This window comes from Phodopus roborovskii, unplaced genomic scaffold (assembly GCF_943737965.1).
Source record: "Phodopus roborovskii unplaced genomic scaffold, PHOROB, whole genome shotgun sequence".
Classification (NCBI taxonomy): Eukaryota; Metazoa; Chordata; class Mammalia; order Rodentia; family Cricetidae; genus Phodopus; species Phodopus roborovskii.
The window spans coordinates 5,117,783-5,139,996 of NW_026126625.1; the positions used below are offsets into that span (position 1 = coordinate 5,117,783).

The window sequence follows — 22,214 nt, forward strand, 5'->3', positions numbered from 1 at the left end:
CTTTGCATCATCCATTCCCTGAACCAAATGAAGGGGGAAAGTTTGTCATGCCGTCCATGTTCTTTTCATTTCTGTGGCATCTTAATGTTACCTTAGAAGCTACTGAAGTGTTCCTGAAAGGGAAATCTTCCTTAATCCCCATAGCGTTTCATACCCAGGGTCAGGAGGCCTGTCTTCTAGTGTCGTCCCCGCCTCCCACTCCCCCCACCCCCGGCTCTAACTCACGTTGGACATCAGCAAGTCGCTGCACCTTTCTGAACCTAGTACCTCATCCTTCATCATCTCTAAGACTGTTTCATACACGTATGGATCACTTGCTCAGTCATTGCTAAGTATTTACAGGTAGAAACAGGTGAATTGAGGCCCATCAGCTCATCTTGAGAGGACTTGGAGAGAAAGAATGTGCACGTTCAGCTTTTTCTAGTTAGGACTCTAGATGGAATCCAAAGCCATCTTTGGCCTGTCTCTCTCTTCTTCACCATTAAGACAGTGTCCCTGCTATTCTGAGGGCAGTGCTGTGACCGTGGCTGGTGAGGGCCAGTGGTAATAAAGACAGTACCTCCGGCCTTCAGTGTGACCAGGCAAAGCGTGGATGATTGCCAGGGCAGAATCCTTCCTGTAAGGCTCATTCTGAACCCAGGCTTCACTCAGTGGCTGAGCCTTTTGGGTAGCTGAGCTTATATGGCTGGCATCCGGATGAGAGCTCTCTTTGTAAGTGACTGACTTGAGAGAGAGAGTTTGCCAGCTCCGGGGATACAGTACATGTGTTCTTGTTTGTGTTTGCCCCGGAAGCAGGTGCTAGAGATGTGAGAGTCTTTTCTTTTCCCGTGGCCTTGATCCTGACTTAGAGTGACAGATTTAAAAGAAGAAAAGGGAAAAACAAAACAAAAGCAAAAACAAACGTGTGGAGTTGGAGGAGCTCCTGGTTTTCCTCCTTTAGACACAGGAAAGTTGTTAGGAAGCATGTCACTGTGTCACTTCAGCATCCTGTCACGGTTTCGTCTGGAATTGTTTTCCTTACCCAGAAAGCCTTAACTTGCCTCTAGAAAATCCCCTGGTATGACAGCATTGTGGCATCAGAATTCAAACTCTTCTGCTATGAAAGTTTGAGGCAAAGCCACTGTCAAACCAGAGAATTTCCTCAGGTGGCCCGGAGGCTCCCGTGACGTCACCCCTACTTCTCACCCCCAACAACAGGAATGGTCTGGACCAGCCCCTGTCACCTGTCTTCTTTGCCTTACTCTTCTCAAAGCCACTTTGGATCACCCAGATGCTTCCAGAGGGGGGCTGCTCGGCATTCAGGGGCCTGCTTTGCACTGAGACACCATGCAGTTGAGGGCCAGGTTTCTTCTATCTGGTACCTAAGCAAAGGATAGTTTCCCCTCTTCATAAGCTCGGATGGTTTTTCCTAAACTATATTTACAATTAAGGACACAGGAACAGGCCCCTGCAGGCTAACAGAACGGCATCGAGAGCAAAGGCTGCCCTGCCAGCCTGTCTCTGCTGCCTCCAGGTGCTTTGCTACAGCCCAGCATCCTCTGGTAGTGGTCCTTAGAGACAGGCCACACAGTCCAGCTTGCCAACCGTCCCCAGACACCCAGAACATAGACAGCTGTCCCTTTTGAAAGAGTCCATCCTCCATGTTTTCCAACTGTCTTCCTAGAATGTGTGTAGTTAAGAGCTTTCTCTGATACCTAATAAAGAAGCTGAAGTTAATTTCTAATTGGTAGATTAAATCTGACACCTTGAGTCTTGTGAAAGTCCTCAGCCTTTTACTAGACTCCTGTCAGTTAGTAACATTAATTTCTGGTCCCCTTTAGCCAAGTAACTGGGGACAGGCCACTTCTGGCACCTGCAGAAGTACCCTTCATCTCAGTGGGTATTCTGCCCCCAGACCACATCCACAGAGCAGTCAACATCACCTAAAAAAAATTGCCAAGCTCATTGGTCCCCCCAGGGCCAACCACTGCTAACCCATCTCCCAGGCTGCTCTCGTGAGGAAACCCAGTTCCTGGCTATAGGAACTAGGCTCACTTTGGTCTTCATTTTGGCATCCTTAGTTTTCCTAAAGCACAAGTCCGTGTCACCCTGTCACCTCCCCATCCCCACACCCCTCTCCATCCCCACACCCGTTCCAGGTGATGTGGGTCTCTCCTGCAGCCTCAGGCAGATCTTCACTGGACCTGAGCTTGCAACTTCCCCCCACTGCTGCTGCCTTAGTGACCCAGGACTGGGGCAGGGGAGGGGGCCAGTTCTCCCTCCTTTTCCCAGGTAAACTCCAATCAACTTCAGTCTTACCTTGGCAGATCTGCTTCCAGATTGATTCTCAAGAACCGTCACTTTCACATTCCTGATTCTAGTTCATTTTTGCTTTGCTCTCTGGGTTTTACGGAACTCCAGATGCTGCCCCGGAAATACTGTATCTCGGAGTCCGTGCTCTGAAAGCCCCTGCCTGAGCTGCTGTGTCCTTTGACTCTGCCAGCACAGGGCGTTTAGGACTTGCAATTAGCAATGCAACTTTTTTCTAAACACGAGGATATTTACCTTTATTAAGAAATTATACTAAACGATGGCGTCCTTGATTGTTTTATGTTCTCACATTACTTTTGATTCTACTTTGATTCTGTGTGGTGGTGAACAAAGATCATTACAAACAAAAACTGTAATTTTGTTATCTTTGATTCAATGAAATTTCTTTACTTAAAAAAATAAAGACTTAAAAATGTAGAGTGCTTGTGCGTGCTTTGTCTAGTGAAGGGTTTCTACATTTAAAAAAAAAAGTGCATCTGGGGACAACGAGGTGACTCGATGGACAAAGGGCTTGCTGCGGAAGCATGAGGACCTGAGTTCGGGTCCCCAGCACACAAGTCAGGTATGGTGGTGTATGCCTATAAATTATACAGCTAGGAGGCAGGGATGGGAGGATCCCCGGGGCTTACTGTCTGGCTGGTCTCCCTACCTGACTAGATCTCCAGGTTCAGTGAGAGACCCAAGGTAGAAAGTAATAGAGGAGGACACACAATGTTGACCTTTAGCGTCCACATGAGTGCACGTGCGCGTGCGCGCACGCGCGCGCGCGCACACACACACACACACACAAATACACAAAGGGTATTTCCTGAGTCGGCATCAGAGCACAAAGCGTAGTGACAGTGTACAGAATACCCATTTCCAACCCTGCAAACAAACACCAGATATGATCAGTTCACACAAACCCATCCTCTCCAAGGAAGCAAGCCAAGAATCTGAAATAAGTAAGGTAGCAACATTTTTTAATTTACTTCCTAAACTGAGCCATGTAGACAGCAGCAGGGCAAGGTTGAAACGGGGCTTGTCAGGTGTTGCTTGTGTGCTTTTCCAATCATGTTCTTTGAAAAGAGCAAGTGAGTTTCATCTAAGTCAAGGTCCGGCCGGGGTCATAGCGTAGTTGTAGCAGTTGTTGGGTACTTGTAGTGGTTCCTTTTGTTTTGTTTCCTTGAGAAGGATCTCACACAGCCTGGGCTCCTCTCAGTCTCGCTCTCTATATAAGAATGCCCCTAAATTCCTGATCTTCCTGCCTCTGCCTCTCAAGTGCCCGTCACAGGCTTGCACCACACCCAACTTGATGATGATGTTTGCTTCTCCTTTGGATGTCTTAACCTGAGCAAAGGGCATTCAGGGCCACACACCGGCTCAGCCAGGAGAACTGCATCACCTCCCAGAGCCTTGTGCTTGAGCCTTCCTTCTTCCAAATTCACGCAAAGCCTTTGACAAGCTAGGCAGGGTGAGTGTTGACTTTGGAAGATGTAGATTACCAAGACCCAAGAATGCAAAATATCACATTTTAGAATCCCCACCCCACCCCGTACTGTCACTTATAAAACAGACACTCAATTTTGACCTAAGAGAACCAGTCTGTAAAGAATATTGCCTACAGGGCTGAGGATTTAATTCGGTGACAGAGTATTTGCTCTGGTCCAGCCTCCAACACCAAAAAAAAAAAAAAAAAAAAAAAAAAAAAAATGTGGGAAAGGAAATCCTGCCAGGCTGGAAAGATGGCTCAGCAGTTAAGAGCACTGGCTGCTCTTCCAAAGGACCCAGGTTCAATTCCTAGCACATATGTGGCAGCTACCATTTGTAACTCTGGTTCCAGGAGATCTGATGTTTTAGCCTCCATGGATACTGCATGTGTGTGCACACATACATTTAAAATAACAAAACAAAATTAAAATGGGAAAGATTTTGGGTCTGGGATGTTAGGAGAGCCCATGCCAACAGCATGTCATTTGCCACACCTCTTCTGGGAAATCTGTTGGCATTTGTGCTCAGTGCTACTTCTTATTCCCAACAGAATGTATTTTTCATTATACCTTTCACAAACAGACCCTTCAGACGTGGTCCTATTGAGAGGAGATGGGAAGGACAGATGGTGGCATTTGTATATCCTGTAGTATAAGGACACATTTGTATTCTACACTGTAGAAAGTAGTCCACACGTGCATGTTACAAATAGCTTAACACAAACTGTTAATGCCTTGTTCCACATCAACTGCGAACTCATAGTCCAGGTGCCCCCAGGGAATTGCAAGGTTGATACCAGGAAGTACTAGCTAGACTTGTGTTCCAAGATGTCACATAAGTCCCAGATAGCCAGAGTGAGGGAAGATGGTACCAAGAAAGGCACAGACAAAAACCTCAGAAATGTGGCTGACACCTTAGCAGAGGGGCAGAGTCAAGCTCTGCAAAGACTGTCTTCATCCCTCCAGCCCACACCCATAAAGCCTGCTGGCTAGAGATGAATGTAAGGCAGGTTTTTAAAGATGCTAATGTGCTGCCTTGTGAGATCTCCCACTCTCTGAATACAGCACAATTTAAAGATTCAGTTCCTGGGGCTAGGGAGATGACTCCGTGGTGAAGAGTGCCTACTGCGTTTGCACAGAGAGAGAAGAGAGGAGAGAGAATTTTAAAAGTAAAATTTTTCCTGGTATTCATGTTATACTGTAACATTTCCCATGATGAGGACCAATGTCTAACTAAATAGCCCTCCATATTGTAGTCCCCACCTCTCTCTCTCTCTCTCTCTCTCTCTCTCTCTGTGTGTGTGTGTGTGTGTGTGTGTGTGTGTGTGTGTGTGTGTGTATGTGTGTGTGTGTTTCCCTAGGACAACTTACAGGAAGTGACCACTTTTATGGAATACATTGCAGGCAGGCAGGCATGTTGACACACACCTTTAATTCTGTTTAATTCTGTAGTCTCAAGGCCAGCATGCCTTACATAACAATTTTCAGTCTAGCCGGGGTTACATAGTGAGATGCTATTTCAAAAATAAACATTTTTAAAAAGACATTACAGGCAATTGACTTTGAACTGCAGTAGCCTTTCCCAGAGAATACAAACTCCTCTCTCCTATGGCTCTGGGCCACCCAGAATCTCCTTGTTAGAAGTACCCAGCATCTCTACCAAGCATACACCAGTTTTCTCCTTTATCTTATGACTGGGAAATGAAGTTTCCAGCCTTTTACTTCTATAACTGGCAGAGAAAACTAACTGGATCAGGACCCCTGGACTCTTAACAGGCTTATCCGAATGCACTGGCCTGCTGCAAGGCCAGTTCCACCAAGTCACCATGGAGCTTGGAAACATCGATGACTGGCTGGGACATTAGACTAAGCACATCAGAATTCTACATGGTTGGGGATGTAGCTCACACAAAGTTCAGTCTCCAGCACTACATTACCAGACACTGTAGTTATGTCTGCAGTACTTAGGGCATAGAGGCAGGGGGAACAGAAATTTAAGGTCATCTTCAGCTGCATAGCAACTTTTAAGGCTAGTCTGGATGGCATGAGTTCCTGTGTTTAAAAACAAAAAATCTGGGCTGGGGTGAAACCAGAGCTCTCCCCACTCCCTAGAGGGTCCTAGTGGGCAGAGGTTACTTCTGCTGCATTGGAAACTTTGATGGGTTCTTGAATGTTCAATCCCTTGGAAGTAGTGTGTGTGTGTGTGTGTGTGTGTGTGTGTGTGTGTGTGTGTGTGCTTGAGAAGGGGTTTCTCTAACTGTCCTGGAACTCACTCTGTAGACCAGGCTGGCTTCGAACTCACAGAGATCTGCTTGACTCTACTGACTGAGCGCTGGGATTAAAAGCGTGCGCCACCATCCCTGACTTTGGAAGTCTTGTTTAAAAATCAGGTTCTGATTCAGTAAATCTGAGTGGAGCCTCAGATTCTGCAATCACGGCAGAGCAATGCTGACCCAAACATAGCAGTGCTGACCTCCTTGGAGCGCCCCCTTAAATGGTGTTTCTGCAACTTTCAGGGGAACCCACAAGCGTCCAGGTTCAGAGGTGTGCTCCCCACACAGAGAAACAGGAGCAGAGTGGTCCAATGTGCCCTCTTGGTGTATCTCCATCTCTTTCCCTAGCTGGCTTGACATAAGACGAGTGCATGCTTCTTCCAGGAGCCTAAGTCAGACTAAGCCGCACTGGTCTGCTACAGAATCACCCAGTGACTCTAGGCTCCCAGCAATGGCCAACTCAACTCAGAGTCTCTGAAGCAAGAACTCTCTCTCTCTATCCACACCTGATAAGTAGTCCCCACAATCCGCTGTCCAAATTCTCTGAAGGTTCACACACAAGGAGGGCAAAAATACACAGGTGCAATCTTCCAGCCCATATCCTGCTCCAATCAGTTTGTGGCCAAGTCCTGCCAGGTATCTCCAGAAGGATGCTATTATATGGACCAAATGGTTGTCCCCAAAATTCCTGGTTCTTTGTCCCCATTCCTGTGGCTTTCAAGAGCATTTTGTTGTCCTTCCAGTGTCTCATTAGTGCAGGAGGGTGGGACACTTTCTCCCCACATGCTCTAAGTCCATGTCCTCAGGTTGTGCCATGCCAGACCAGCAGGGGGCAGTGTGAACACACAGAGCAGTCTCACTGGGGTCCAATTCTATGACTTCTCCCACAAAAAGCCACTGGGTTTTCTTGTTTGGAGGACTCCTTCCTGAGCTAAGATCCTTGCATTGTTGACTTCAGATGTACTCCAGTATCCTCTTAGGGCTGGAGTAGGAGCCAAGGTTGCCCTCAGAATTTCCTGGCCACAATTCCTGGCCAGATCTGCCTGCAATGTTCTCCCTATCATTACTTGTAAAGTTGAAGCTATCACAATACAGCAAGTCTGAGCTGCACAGAGGAGGGCTGCTGGGAAGTAGGGGTCAAAGAAAGAGATAGGAGCCAACCAACGCTAACAGCCACTGTTCTCTCAGGCTTGTAATATAAGGCTAGTAAAGCAATTAGAAGTGTGTGGGGTGTGTGTGTGTGTCTGTATGTGAGAGAGAGAGAGAGAGAGAGAGAGAGAGAGAGAGAGAGAGAGAGAGAGAGAGAGAGACTAGGCAGCTTTGGCTGACCTAGAACTTATTATGTAGACCAGGCTGACCCCTGCTTCTGTCCCAGAACTCTAGTTTTGTTTGTTTTGGGTTTTGGGGGGGTTGTTTGTTTTTTGAGACAGGGTCTCTCTGTGCAGCCTTGGCTGTCCTGGAACTCGCTCAAGTACCAGAACTAAAGGTGTGCACCACACCTGGCCAGAGCTCTAGTATTAAAGGTACATGCCACCACACTTCACAAGTATAACTTGAAAACAAAAATACTCATTTCTCAGAGCTAGGACAATGGCTCAGTGGGTAAAGTGGTCCTGTGCCCAGAAGATACAGTAGAACCCTGTGAGGAAGCCACGTGTTCAGCGAACAGAAGCTTTAACAGCAATTCTCACACACTCTTAAAAATCACTATGTATTTGTGGAAGCCAATTCCATAGAAGGAAAACATTGCAGATTTGGGGAATGTAAGCTGGCTAGTTTTATGCCAAGTTGACACAATACTAGAGTTCTTTCAGAAGAAGGACCCCAATCTAGAAAATGCCCCCACCAGATTGGCCTGCAGGCAAGCCTGTGGACCATTTTTTTTTTTTTTTTTTTTTTTTTTTGACCGGTATATGATGACCAAGAGCCCAGTTCACTGACTGGTTGTCCTGGGCGCTATAAGAAAGCAGGCTGATCCAGCCAAGAGGAATAATGAAGACCTGAGTTAGGAAGTGCAGCATTCCAGATGGGTGTGGTGGTGAAGTCCTGTAATCCTAGAGCTGGGGGTGGAGACAGAAGGGTCCCTGGAACTTGCTCAGTCTAACTGAAACAGTAAATTCCAGGTTTAGTGAGGCCCTGTATCTCAAAAAAAAATAAGGTGGAAGACACTTAACATTGACCTCTGACCTCTACATATGTATGCACAGGCAAATACACATACAAATAACATGACTAAATCAGAAATCCAGCACTTGGGAGGCAGAGGCAAGCCGGTCTCTGAGTTCGAGGCCAGGTCTACAAAATGAGTTCCAGGACTGCCAGGACTACACAGAGAAACCCTGTCTTAAGAAAGAAAGAAAGAAAGAAAGAAAGAAAGAAAGAAAGAAAGGAAGGAAGGAAGGAAGGAAGGAAGGAAGACAGGAAGGAAGGAAGGAAGACAGGAAGGAAGGAAGGAAGACAGGAAAGAAGGAAGGAAGGCAGGATGAACGTCTTTTACTCACCAAATATGGTTCCCTCAAAACCACTCCTGCAGAAGTTACCATCTTGACCCTATCTTGACAAATGCTAGTCCCTATTGTCATAACTGCAATGTTCTCATTCTTGAAACGCCTTCCGCTCCAGAGGGTCTGAAGAGATCCCTCAGTGTTAGGATTCCATACCAAAGCTCCATGTAAGATTTAGTTTGAAATGGGAGCTTCAGCTTTTAAACTATTGCAAAAAAAAAACAAAAAAACAAAACTTGGAGGAAAGTTCTCACTGGCCAGCTTTCCACCCTCCACAGCAATGATTCCTCCTCCAGCTCAGAAGTTCTAAGCAAAAATCATTGAAGTCCATGACTGATGACCATAAATGCCATAAAGGAAGTTTCTTGGGTAAAAAACAAACTGTAAACCTTGGCATGGAAAGATGTAAGAAATAGGTGCAGGTTTGGTGAGATGGGTTATATATAGGGTAAAGAGGTTTGCACATGACAATCTGAGTTCAGTCCCCAAGATACACATGGTAGAAGGAGAGAACTGATTCCTACAAGTTGTCTTCTAACCTCAACAAACACACCACACCATCGTACACACACACACACACACACACACACACACACACACACACACACACAATGTAAAAAAAAATTAATGAATTCATGTAGTGGTACATTCTATAATAGCAACACAGGAGGCTGAGGCAGGAGGATTGCCAAAAGTAAAAGGACAATTTGGGCTACAGAGTGGGACCCTGTCTTTTATATATATGTCTCACTGAGCTATAAGAAATTCTCAGAGGTGTGAAAGCAGATGGGATTGGAATGGCCCCAGAATTCAGGAAACAGTTGAAAGCCCCACAGTCCATGTACAGCACCAAGAAGTCCTCGTGTACATAAGGAAGAAATGACCCCACAGGCAAGAGCTAATGATTCTTACCTTGGTGGTACACTGGCAATCAACCAGGTCAGTCAGCCTTCCCCTCAGGCCACCACTGCTGGCCAGACAACAGGAATAAATACCTGTCATTAGCTGGGAAGACAAGAGTGCATCTTGGAAGAAGTAGCAATCAATCAATACTTAGGAGCCCCATGTCCCGATGAGCCAGTGCCAGCCTAAAGGGAAATCACATGCCCAACAAGCAGAGATTCTGACAGGAAGTCTCACTCACAAAAAAAAAAAAAAAAAAAAAAAAACAAGCAAAAACCACAAGCGCTCACTGGTCAGTGGTGACCCACACCTTTAACCCCAGCACTTGGGAGGCAGAGGCAGGCAGATCTCTGTAAGTTCCAGGCCAGCCTGGTTTACAGAGCAAGTTCCAGACAGCCAGGACTACTACACAGAGAAACCCTGTCTCGAAAAACAAACAAAAAAAAAAAAACCCCAAACAACAATAACAAAAAAACACCACTTTGCATTTGTGGAAGCCAGCTCCATAGGAGGGAAGCATTTGTATTCCTCAAAGCATGCAGACTTGGGAAATGTAAACTGTGTCAACTTGTTTTATATCCATTTGACACAAACAAGTCTTTTTGGAAAAGGAATCTAATACGGATTGGCCTGCAGGGGTCATTTTCTTGACTGATGTTTGATGTGAGAGATTTAGCTCATTGTGGGTGCTGCCACTCTGAGCTGGTGGGCCTGGGTGCTATAAGAAAGCAGGCTGAGCAAGTCATAGAACAAGCCGGTAAACTGCCTTGAGTTCCTGCCCTGCCTTCCCTGGATGATGGACCACAAACTTCTAAGATAAAATAAACCCTTTCCTCCCCAAGTTGCTTTGGGCCATTGTTTTATCAAACCCTAAATAAGGCATAAATTCATCATAAAAGAACTTGACACAAGACAAAGAATGACTTTATTCTTCTATCAAGGACTATGTTCAGAGATCAAATGTAAATTTAAGTAAAACCCACCCAACAAGGCAAAGAGAGCTTCTAGTGAAGGGGAACCCCCCCCCAAGGACCACACACCTAAGATGGATGGAGAGGAAGGACTATGACCTCCACCCTAGAAATACCCAAAGCTTAGTTCCTGGGCATTCAGCAGCAGTCACCTGCAAATGCAATGTTCCAAAGCTGCTGCCTCCCTGGAATTCTGGGTGGGAAACCCCTTATCTGCCTACTGCTGCTCTGTTTGTCAAATCATTAGAGCTTCAAGCCCCCACCCCCTTCTTCTTTACACAGAATTCTGAGTTGGCTTTCAACTCCTTCTTACACACCCTAAATATCAAAGTGATTACAAAGGAAAGCATGGAGAAACCTAATTAGTCTTTGAAATCCAACTTCTCACAAAGTGATTGTCCTGCAACTGCAGAGATGGTGGGACTATAACTTCCCTACAAGTCTCCTATTTAAGGGCATTCCCTCGACTCACTACCCTCTATGCCAGTTTGGGATGAGGTTCCTTCCCTCCTAAACCTAGGGAAGTCTGGGGAGATCACAGTGACCTTGGACATTCCTGTTCCCAGTCTCGGGTTCAGGGAAGCTGAGAAGGGGCTAGGGTGCTAACACGGATCATAAGGCAGGGCATCTCCTCACAAGGCTGTATTCTCAACTTGGACCCTAGGACCAAACAGCTGCTCAGCAACCACCTTTCCATCATACTTAGGCAGTGTACCCCCAAAGTCAGCAGGCAAGATGTTCTCATCAATCTCCTGGAAGAAGCCATCGAGGTCATCTCCGTGAACAAAGACCTACAGGAAAGTAAGCAGAGCAACTGAGCAGAAGGAAGAGGAAGGAGGGGAGGGCAAAAGGCCATTGCATGCTGTCTTCGCCTGGTGATGGCTCTCTCTACAGTCTTCCATGTGGGACCCTCAGGGAGTTGTCCATTCAACTTGGGACCAGTGTGCAGTGTCTGAGGAAGGCTCCTGGGGAAGCCACTAACTCACCCTCTGTAGCAACTTGTTCTTCAAGAAGGGCTTGACCACATTATAGGTGGTGGTGAAGTACCATGGCTGGTGGATGAAGTGGATGGCTTTGAACCTGGCTGGGAATGAATCCTGTAGTGACAGAGAGACATCCCCTCAAACCATTGGTTGCCCCAGTGGTCTCTGAGGCTCTTACTTATTAGCACACACATACTCTCTCTCTCTCTCTCTCTCTTACACACACACACACACACACACACACACACACACACTCTTTCCCTATGGATGGAAGACTGACTTTCCCAGCATCTCATATCACATGTTACCCTGGAGGATAGCTCATTCCAGGCCCAGCCACTAGAGAAACTTGACTTCACCTTTGCTACAAGTTACACAACCTAAAGCAGTCCCATGATGCAAAGCAAAACCCAAACTGAAACTCTAGAAATACATTGTTTTAATAAAGATGAAATTGTACGCTTGCTTGATTATTTTAGTGATTGTGTGTTTGGTGTGTGTGTGTGTGTGTGTGTGTGTGTGTGTGTGTGTGTGTTTGTATTTGTTGGTTTCATGAGACAGGGTCTCATGTGTCCAAAGCTGGCCTTCTGACATAGTTGAGTTATGACCTCGATCTTCCAATCTTCCTGCCTCTTCCTTCTGAGTACAGGAATTATAGACCTGTGATACAATGGCAAGTGCTGGGAATAGAACTCAGAGCTTTATGCATGCTGGGTAAGCACTGTATCAACTGAGTATTATCCCCAGCTGGGGTGATTGAGCTTTTTCAAGCCACTTGTCCCCTGGATGGACTGCAAATGGTGATAAACTGTAAGGGCATCATTGTCATGCCTCCTTGTCCAACCTCTTCTTTCCCAACACACATAAGGTAAATATAAGGTAGCTCAAAGAAGGGACTGGAGTATATCTGTGTATAAAGGAATCAGAATGGGACTGGTGATGTCCCCTCCTCAGGATAAACTCACAGGCAAAAAGAGGCAGCAGGATACACATAGCCAGACAGCCTAAGGTTCCAGGATCACTCATATAGCGTCAACTCCAGCCTCGGCCACTTTATCTGTATGACCTTGCAGAGTCACTTAACCTCTGAGCCTCATGTTCCAGGTTTGTAAGATGATGCCAAAGATAGGGATGAGAGTCCCCTCAAGGAAGCAATGACATCATTACCATGCACTTAACAGGCTCGCAAGTGTTTGTGGTTGAGATGACAGCTGTCATTGCTCTGTATGACACTAGATTGTCAACCCCTCGGGTCCCTTCCTGCATTGTGAAACTGGGAAACTAGGCCAGGCCTCCCTACCTGTGAAAGGTTCCTGTGGAGCATGTTCCAAGATCTCACCTGGAGCATGTCCACCATCTTTTTGAGATCCGAGGGGCGGAGCCCCGCTGCCTGTTGCATGGTGAAGCCCTTAAAGTTCTCAACAATACAGAAGCCATTGATTTGCGTTTCCTCATTCTCCAGCAGTTTCTCCAAGATGAAACAATATGCCTGCAAGATCTAGAAGCACAGGGGCTGGGTATGTGGCTCAGTCATAAGGCCCCAGGGTTGACCTCCAGCATCAGAAAGCCTGAAGCACAGCAAACAGGGTTTGAGATCCAACCCCCAGAAAGGGTTAAATCTCAGGGTCCTGAGAGGAGAGCTAACTGGCACCACAGGAATTTGCCACAGATGTCCATCTAGGACTTTCCCCTTGCAGAACACAGGCTAATAAAATAATATTGAATGTCACATTCATGACTAGAAGCCACAGAGTTTATCCCAGCACTCTTATAATGCTGGAAACCACTAGAGACCACTGAGTATCCACTAAGACAGGAGGGAGGGGAATGGGGGTAGATTTAAGCCGTGGAATATTGTGGCACAGCAGTGAAAAGGTGTGAAACATTAACAATATGGGGAACTCTTCATGACATTTCATTGCACCGAAGAACCTCCTGTTGATTTTGTTACGTCTTCATTTGTTTGTTAGTGCCAGAAGTCAGTGGCCCTCTCTCCCTCCCTTCCCTCCCTCCCTCCCTCCCTCCCTTCTTTTTTCCCTCCCTTCTCTTTTCCTGTACTGGGGATTGAACTCAGGATATTGCAAATTACTGAACAGTATCACCAGCCCTCTTTTCCCTTTACATTTTTAGGCGGTGTCTTACTAAGTTACTTAGGCTGGACTTGAACTCACTCTAGAGCCCAAGCAGGCCTTAAACTTGTAACCAGTCCTCTTGCTTCAGCCTCCCTAGTAGATGGGTTTACAGGCTTGTGCCACCAAGAATGACTGATGATCCCACAGTTCAAAGTGTATGTGTTAAAGAAAAGGACAACCAGACTGAGGTAGGTAACAAAAAGGTTCCTAAGAAAAACATATGGGTTCCGCCTAGGAAGGGGAATTAGACAAGATCTCCCGAGTAAACTGGAGTAAATGGGATCGTGGGAGGGAGGGGGAGAGTGAAAGGGGAGAAGGGAGGAGGAAAGGGAGTGGGGAGGAGAGCAAGAGGAAACAGCAAAGTCAAGTTGGGGGAAGGACAGGGAGGGAGGCCAAAAAAGAAGTATCTTAATAGAGGGAGCCATTGCAGGGCTATTGATAAACCTGCCACTAGGGAAATGTCCATGAACACACAAGGATGACTCCAGATAAAAGTCTAAGCAATAGTGGAGAGGGGACTGAACTGGCCCTTCCCCCGTAACCAGACTGAGGTCTATTGAAATTGTCAAACCTCCATCCAGTAACTGATGGAAGCAGTTAATCCATAACTAAGCACTAGGCCAAGCTCCGAGAGTCCAGAAGAAGAGAGAACAAAGCTATAACCCTAGCAAAGGGGTCAAGAACAGGATGGGGAAACCCAGAAACAACCGACCCGGAACTGCCAGCAACAGAACCTGCATAGGACTGAACTAGACCCGCTGAAGCCACTGACAGTGGGTGGCTTGGGCAGTCTGTGGGGCCACCGGCAGTGGGGCCAGGATCTATCCCTAGAGCATGAACTGGCTTTTTGGAGCCCATTTCCTAGGGAGAGATAGACACCTTGTTCAGCCCAGTCAGGGGGAGTGCCTTAGTCAGACCTCAGCATGGTGATAGGGCAGACTTTGGCTGAAAGACCACACCCTCTCTGAGGAGCCAATGGGGGGGTCACATGAATGGAAAGAGGAAGGAGCAGGATGAGGGGCTGGAGGGAGAACTGGGATTAATATATAAAATTAGAAATAAAATTAAATTAAATGTTAAAAAGTGTATGCGTGTGTAAAATACACAGTGGTAGAAAATATCTAGATTGCAGAATTATAGGTGACTTTTTTAAGTTTGTAATTTTTTACATTACCACGTAATGTAAAAAATGCAATTCTTTTTAGAATAGATAGGATTTACATAATAAGAAAATGTATGTTTTTAGATCTCTAAAAAGCAAAACAATACCTTTAGTTGGAGCTAGAAAGATGGGGTCCTGAGATTAAGAGAGCTTGCTGTTTTTACAAAGATCTCAGTACCCCCACATCAGGAGGCTGGCTCATAACTGCCTGTAAGTGTAACTCCAGCTCCTGGGGATCTGGTGCCTCTGGCTTCCCCAGGAGCTAGCACTTACACACACACACACACACACACACACACACACACACACACACTTAAAAATAATATAAATATTTCAGGTCATGGTGGTGCATGCCTTTGATCCTATCACTCTGGAGGCAGAACCAATTGAATCTCTGTTAGTTCAAGGCCAACTGGGTCTACATAGTGAGTTCCAGGACAGCCAGGACTATATATATATAAATTTTACTTACTTTTACGGAGACAGGTTTCTCTGTATTGCTAGGAATTAAGGCACGCGCCTCCACTACCGCCTGTTTTATTTTTATTACCATTTATGTATGGTGAATATGTGGGTTCCACTGAAGCTGGAGTGACAGGAGACTGACCTGCATAGCTGAGAACAGATCTCCAGTCCTTTGCAACAGCAGCAAGGGCTCTTAACTGCTAGGCATCTCTCCAACCCTCCTCCCCAAAATAATATGTCTTCCATTTTTTAAAGTTTTAATTCTAAAGCTAGAATCTTGTTTACTGAGAAGGCCCAGTAACACCTTTAATAAGAGCAAGCATAGGGTAAGGCTATTTCCATAACCATTTGCTAGACTGAAGCTAGGCCATTGCAATCTAGTTTCTTCTTAAAGTCTGTGGTCTAAAGAGTAGAAAAGGTGGAGAAAACTGTCTCCTTTATTTACATATACTAGTATATTTAGAAACACAGGTCAAGGCCAGGGACTTAGCTGGCTTGGTAGAGTGCTTGTCTAGCATGTGTGCAATCCTGGGTTTGGTTCCACCAGCACTGCATAAAACCAGCTATGTTGGCATATGCCTGTAACCCCAGCATGGCAAGAGGAACAGAAGTTTGAAGGCCATCCTTAACTGCATAGGTATCAAGGCCAGCCTGGGATACCTGAGACTCTGTCTCAAAAAGAAAAGGAAAAAAGAGAGAGAGAGAGAGAGAGAGAGAGAGAGAGAGAGAGAGAGAGAAAGAAAAAGAAAAAGAAAGGAAGAAAACGGAAAGATAAAAAGAATGAAGGAAAACCCCTAATTCTTTCCCTTGATCAGCCCTCCTAAGGGCTTAAACATTTGACTTTACAGAAAGCAGATAGTTAAGTAGGACAGAACCTGTACCTTCTAAAATCTTCTAGCCCACAGCCCTCTGATCCTCATCTCTCTGTTCTCAGCTTTCAGTATTTGGCAAGGTTTCCTTCAGCTCATGGCCCACAGCTGTTGACCCCACTTGGCATTACAGGGGATAAACAGGCCAGTGGGTTCTACTTGCAAAGCTGCAGGCTCCCCAGCTGTCCTGGAACATCCTAGGAATTCTCTCCCTGTTTGAGAAATGCCTGGTGGCAGGTGACTGCCTGCCCTCATCCCTCCACAGACCTTGCCTCCTGGGGAATCCAACAATAGAGACAGGGCTAGGACAGAGAGCCCAGCTGACCTCATCAAAGGTGACCTCTTCACAGTGCCAGTTTTCAATGTTGAAGAGCATAACCACTCGGCCATACTTGTCCCGACTGGAAAGGACACCAGGGTAACCGGCCTCGATAGTGCAGCGGACAGCCTCCATGGACAGGCTATCGAAAAGTTCAGGGTACTGGAGCCGGAAGTTCACATAGCCTGGAAGAGGAAGAGGCAAGGAACCAACTCGGAGGCCATTCCAGCCATGCTCAACCACCTTCTCAGGTGGCGCATGGTGGGAACCAGAGACCTGGCTGCTCTCTGTGTGTAACAGGACTTCTAGCTGTCTGAGTCCCATGTTTCCTTCCCACAAGATGGCCTGTCTCCCTGAAATGTTTTGGCAATTACACATGATTCACAATGTTCACATCCTGAGCTGTACAGGCATGAGGTACAGTCCTACATAAGAAGGTAATCCTAAGTATTATGTTCCTTCCCTTGGGGACAAGGCACAGGCTGTCAACTGGGCACAGGGTCAGCTGAGTGAGAGGGAGGGCAGTGCTGAGGAAAAGCCCAGGGAGATAAACTCAAGGCCCCAGCTAGACTCAGAGGCTCTTTCTAATTCTAGCAAAGCCTATTGCTCACAATACCATTCATACTTACCCTGCCTTCCTGTGGCCATCTGCAACCCCAACCTGGGGCCCAGGGGAGGGGTTTAGGAGGCAATTGCCAAGAAACTGTCAACAACTTCTCTGCCGTTCTAGAACACTCCATCTTATTGCCCCTCACATTTGCCTTGTTGTTCCCACCGCCCAGTTACTCAGATGTCTTGGGGCTTATTTTCAGATGTTGCTTTGCAGTGGAAGCCTTTTTAAATTTGTCACTTACAGCTTCAGCTCTGTCCCTTACACCCAGCTGCTCATTTTTCTCCTTACCCCTGTCACCTATGTATTCTAGCTATCAGGTTTACTATTTTTACCAATAGAATATAAGTTCCACAATTATATTCCTTGACCTAAGGCAGTGGTGGGTCCTGGTGGCACTGACTTGACATTTGGGAGCAGAGGGGAAACATAAAAGGGAAAGCCATTAGGTAACAGACCACTGCTCCAACCCTTTCCTCTATAGACACCAAAGACTTGGTTTCTTCAGGAAATGTTTTTCTCCACTCTGCAGGGCCATGGCAGTTCTGTCCCATTTCCCCGTTCCCAAGGCAAGCCCCATCTTTGGTTCCACTGAGGTTGAGGTTTAGTGTCAGGCAAGTGCATGGAGGAGTCACAGCTTTTCCCCCTGGAACACTCCAGAGCCAAAAGTGGGGTACAAAGGAAACACCTTCCTTTGTCATCTAAATGTGGTACCTGAATTCTACTCACTGAGTTCCAAGACTGACAGAGGAGAGATTCTTCCAGAAATCTGGTCTTGATCATCTAATTTTGTTCATCCATCCATCCATCCATCCATCCATCCATCCATCCATCCATCCATCCACTAACAGAGCCCAAGTGATCTCGAGGACTATCAATTCACAGGCCTGCACACACAAATCCATGAAGGATATGGAGACAGTGACTACATCATGGTATAAGGGAGTTTTCTTAGTGTAGAAAGGGTAGATACCCTCCTCAAAACTTTCTCCCACCTTGTAGGGCCAGCCCTCCAATGCAGGTCTTACCTTTGAGCAGCTCATAAGCGCGGCCCACATCAAACTTGCGAGCGCGGATGAAGCGCAGGAGGAAGGCACTGTCCCTGGCCTGTACCCTCTCAGCCACCGCCAAGGCCAACTCCTCCCCTGAAGCTGCTTGTGCCTGCACCAGCTCCTGTAGCTCCCTCACCACCTCCTCTCGGGTCTCCTCTCTCTCGTTCAGCTCATCCTTAGCCTGGAACAGGGTGGGTCAGGGCAGAAGTTAACAATGGGTACTGCTGAGGAACAGGCCATGTGTGAATAGGCTCAAATCTAAGTTGGCCTGCTGGGAGTGCCCAGGCTGTGGCCTTACTCCTTTGCAGCTCTGCCCTCAAGGGTCAAGGAGTGGCATGCTGCTCCCCCATAGACCTTTGCATTTGGAAAGAGTCAAACTGCTCAGACTGCATTTGTTCGCAAGATATTGACAACAATGACTGATTCTAACAAACGCCTGTGTGTACTGTGCTCTTCTTCCCAACACCCGACTCAGTTCCCTAAATACATTGTGTGTTTCTTTAATTTATTGCATTTATTCATTGTATATGTGAATAAATGCCTGCACGTATGTCTGTGTTCCACATACATGCTTAGTGCCTGAGAAGGTCAGAAGAGGGCATCTGGAACTGGAGATATGAATGGTTGTTAACCACCACAGGGAGCTAGACAACCTGAGCCACCTCTCCATCTCTACATTGTGTTTTTAATTTTTGCCACAACTCATTGTGGGAGTTGGTTGGTTGGTTGGTTTAATTATTATTTTGTTCTGTGTTTGTTTTTAATTATTATTTTGCTCTTTTGCATTTATTTATTCTTCATGTATGTTTAGGGGGCACACATGTGTGTGCCATGACATTCATGTGGGAGTCAGAGAACAACTTGTGGGGGCTGTTTCTCTCCTTTTACTATGTGGGTCCTTGGGATCAAACTCATTTGGTCAAGTTTGATGGCAAATGTCTCTTAGCCAATAAGCTACTTTACCAAGCTCTTATTTTGGGTTTTGTTTGTTTGCTTTTTGTTTTGTTGGGTTTGTTTGTTTTTGGTTTTTTGAGACAGGGTTTCTCTGTGTAGCCCTGGCTATCCTGGAACTCACTCTGTAGACTAGGTTGGCCTTGAACTCACAGAGTTCAACCTGCCTCTGCCTTCCAGATGCTGAAATTAAAGGTGTGAGCCACCATGTCCAGCTGTTGGGTTGTTTTGTTTTGTTTTGTTTTAGACAGCATCTCTAGGCCAGGCTGACCTTGAACCTCTGATCCTGCCTGTACCTCCCAAGTGCTGGGATTGCAGGCATGTGCTACCATGCCCAGTTTTATGAAACACTGGAGGTGGAGTACAGAATCTCATGCACTTTAGACAACTCTGTCAACCCAATCCTATTTTTGAATCTTTTAAGACAAGATCTCTTTATGTAACCCAGTCTGGCTTTAAAATGATAATTCTCCAACCTCTGTCTCCAAATGCTAGGATTACAGGCATGAACCACTGTACTTGGCACAGTTAGTGTTCTTATGCCCATTTCCAGAAGGGTAGGCTAAGGGAACTAGAGGTTCTTGCCCTAGTTCCCCAAGGACGAGGACTCCCTGTCTTCACTCAGTGAGGTCCAGACTTGACCCAGCAGAGAGCAGCCTGCCTCAGCCCCTCGCCCCCCCCCCCCCCGAGTGTCAAGTCCTCATTTTGCTGGGCTACAAGAGCTGGGAAAACGGCTGGTGCCGCTCTTCCTTCAGGCAGCATGAAGGGCAAGGGAGAGAAAGAAGTCAGATGTGGACGACCTGAGAGCAACTGTGGCTGGAGATACAGCACTTGTCGCTGCAGAACAGAGCTTGGAGCAGAACTCAGCCACTTCTCACCTTCGCCCTGGCAACCAAAAGTCCAACTGCCATATTTCATAGACACAGAGAGGCCAGATGCAGAGAGGGAAAGCTTTTTGCTCAAGGTCACAGAGAAAGTTGAACATGTCTGATCCTAGAACTCGAGCCTCCTGCTTTTTCAGTGGAGGCCGCCATTTTACCCTTGTTCACTATGGTTCTGAAGCAGGGTTCCTTATATGAGTTGAGGTTGGCCCCTGGCCCATAGGCTCCAGGCTATAGTCTTAGATTAACCGAGCAGTTGCAATAGCTCTGACCTTCAGGATAGTCTAGAACAGACCAGTCTCTCGTGTCCAGGATGGCCTAAAGGGTGGAGATGGACCTTTTCTAAAGGAGAGAGGACTCTGCCATGGCCACCCCCTCTACTGTGTTCCTTACCAGGTTGTCCCAGTCAGCACTTCCACCCCCTCCCATCCCTCCCCCTTACCTTCTGCAAAGTGTGGCGGGGCAGCTGGCTGCATGGGCCAAAGACAGGACCGTGGTCCTTGGTGGTGAGCTGCTGCAGCTGTGCCCGGAGCTCCTGCTCCTCTTCGGGGATCATTCGGAAGGTGCCCACCTGGGCAGAGGGGAGTCATGTAGAAGACAGGACAGTTCTGCCCCAGCAGCAGGAACCACTGGCACACGGGCCTACTGAGATTTTGCATGGTGCCTTTGGCTAAAATCTTTGCTAAGCCTCCTCCCTTTGGTAGATCAGGGCCCCAGAGAGGTTATCAAGGTGTAGGGAGGGAAGGAACCAGGAGGAGAGCCCAGGCTACTCACCCCCTCTGACATATTGCCTCTCGAAGACACTGAGGGGAAAGAAAGAACCTGATTGCCCTACCCTGATCTCTCCAGGTAGCCTGTTCCCAGCAGCCAAGGAAGTCAGGACTGAGGTGATATGGGGCAAACCCTTCTGTGTTTGACCTCTCAGGCACCAAAACCCCTCCCAACAGCTAGGCGATTGGTCAGAAATTCAGATGCATAGGTCCTGGCTCCCAGGATTCTGACTAGAAGGCTAAAATTAGAGTCCCCCTTCTCCACCCAGCTCTGAAGGACAAGGTTCCTGGGCTACCCTTTGTGAACACTGCATTTGGAAGGAGCACACCACTAACACCTTACTCTTCAGCCGTGGCTACCTGGAAACAAAGCAGAGTTGGGCCCCAATCTCAGCCATGGGGTCAGGTCACTACAGTGTAAGGGAATCTCTCTTCAGTTATGCGGCCTTCCTTCCCCAGTGCAAATGGGCACCCTAGAAACCTCCCAGCCCAGTGGATGGCTCTGTCCCCAGGGCATTCATTCCTAGGAGCGATGGTGAGCCATTATACCATCAGTCCTGGGTGTGTATTCTGAAGTGTATGACACATTAAGAACTTTCAAGTTGGTTATCTCAGAGACAGGCATGGTAGCACCATTCCTGTTTTATCTAAGGGGAAGACAGGGCCAGGGTAGTGACTTGTCCAAAGTAACATAGTCCAAGGAAGCCGGGGATTGGGTTCATACCTAAGCTGTGACTCGGGTATGCACCACGGAGCAGCTTGGGGAAACTGGATGTGAATCCTGGGTTCCAATCCTGCCTCTCTCACGCTTGCAAGTTCTGTGATTTCACTTTCGTCTTGACTGCCCCCTGTTGCAATGGAAGGGCTATAAGATGTAATTAAATAATATACACATAAGCAGCCCTGGGCCACCAGAACAGATTTCAGTCATGGCCCACGTGTTCCCACATTTTCTCCTCCCAGGCCTAAATGTCCCCAGTGTCTGTGAGGATCTTTGATCATTGTGTTTCTACCTGTGATTGGGTTTCTTTGGTCAGCTCAGTCACATACTCATAGTTGGTAAGTAGCTGGGACTTGAACCTGTGTCTACCTGACCCTGCATGTTTGATGCTTGCAGCCATGTCATCTCCATTCAAACTCGCTGGGGGAGCTGGTGACAGCAACCTTGTAGGTTGGAGAGATCTGGATTTGGGTCTAGCTTTTACCACCTGTGTGGCCATAGGTAAGTTATTTAATTTCGACAGAGACTAAGAGCAAATTGAGGACAATAGTATCTACCGAAAGCAATTGTCACAAAGACCACAGGGTTTCTGTGACATAACCTAGAGTGGAATCTTGCTCTATAATAGAATCCCCTCTTCCTTTTGCACTGAGATTAACCAAATTTGTACACTGCAACTTGAGATCCCAGAGAATATCTGAGGGTCTTTCACATTTTAAATATGTCCTTTCCCTACCTCAGCCCTGCAAGGATGAAGGAGTTCTGGGGGCTGGAATCTACCCATATAGGGACAAGCACCTGCCAACTTTTTGGATAGAAGACAGATGTCCAAATATATGGGCATAAAGACCATGAGGGGAATATAGTGG

At 46.9% G+C, this 22,214-nt stretch overlaps 1 protein-coding gene across 1 annotated transcript; it reads right to left on the reverse strand.

Moving 5' to 3' along the window:
- Positions 1–11,036: 11,036 nt before the first annotated feature.
- Rlbp1 (retinaldehyde binding protein 1) lies at positions 11,037–21,425 on the reverse strand. The gene is made up of 8 exons (XM_051206595.1): positions 21,349–21,425; positions 20,629–20,657; positions 20,297–20,425; positions 17,999–18,203; positions 16,367–16,545; positions 12,753–12,911; positions 11,417–11,527; positions 11,037–11,221 (listed from the first exon to the last, which is right to left on the reverse strand). Exons 2-8 carry the CDS (start codon positions 20,638–20,640, stop codon positions 11,063–11,065), a joined length of 954 nt encoding a protein of 317 aa, XP_051062552.1. The 5' UTR covers positions 20,641–20,657; positions 21,349–21,425; the 3' UTR covers positions 11,037–11,062.
- Between the last annotated feature and the right edge of the window lie 789 nt (positions 21,426–22,214).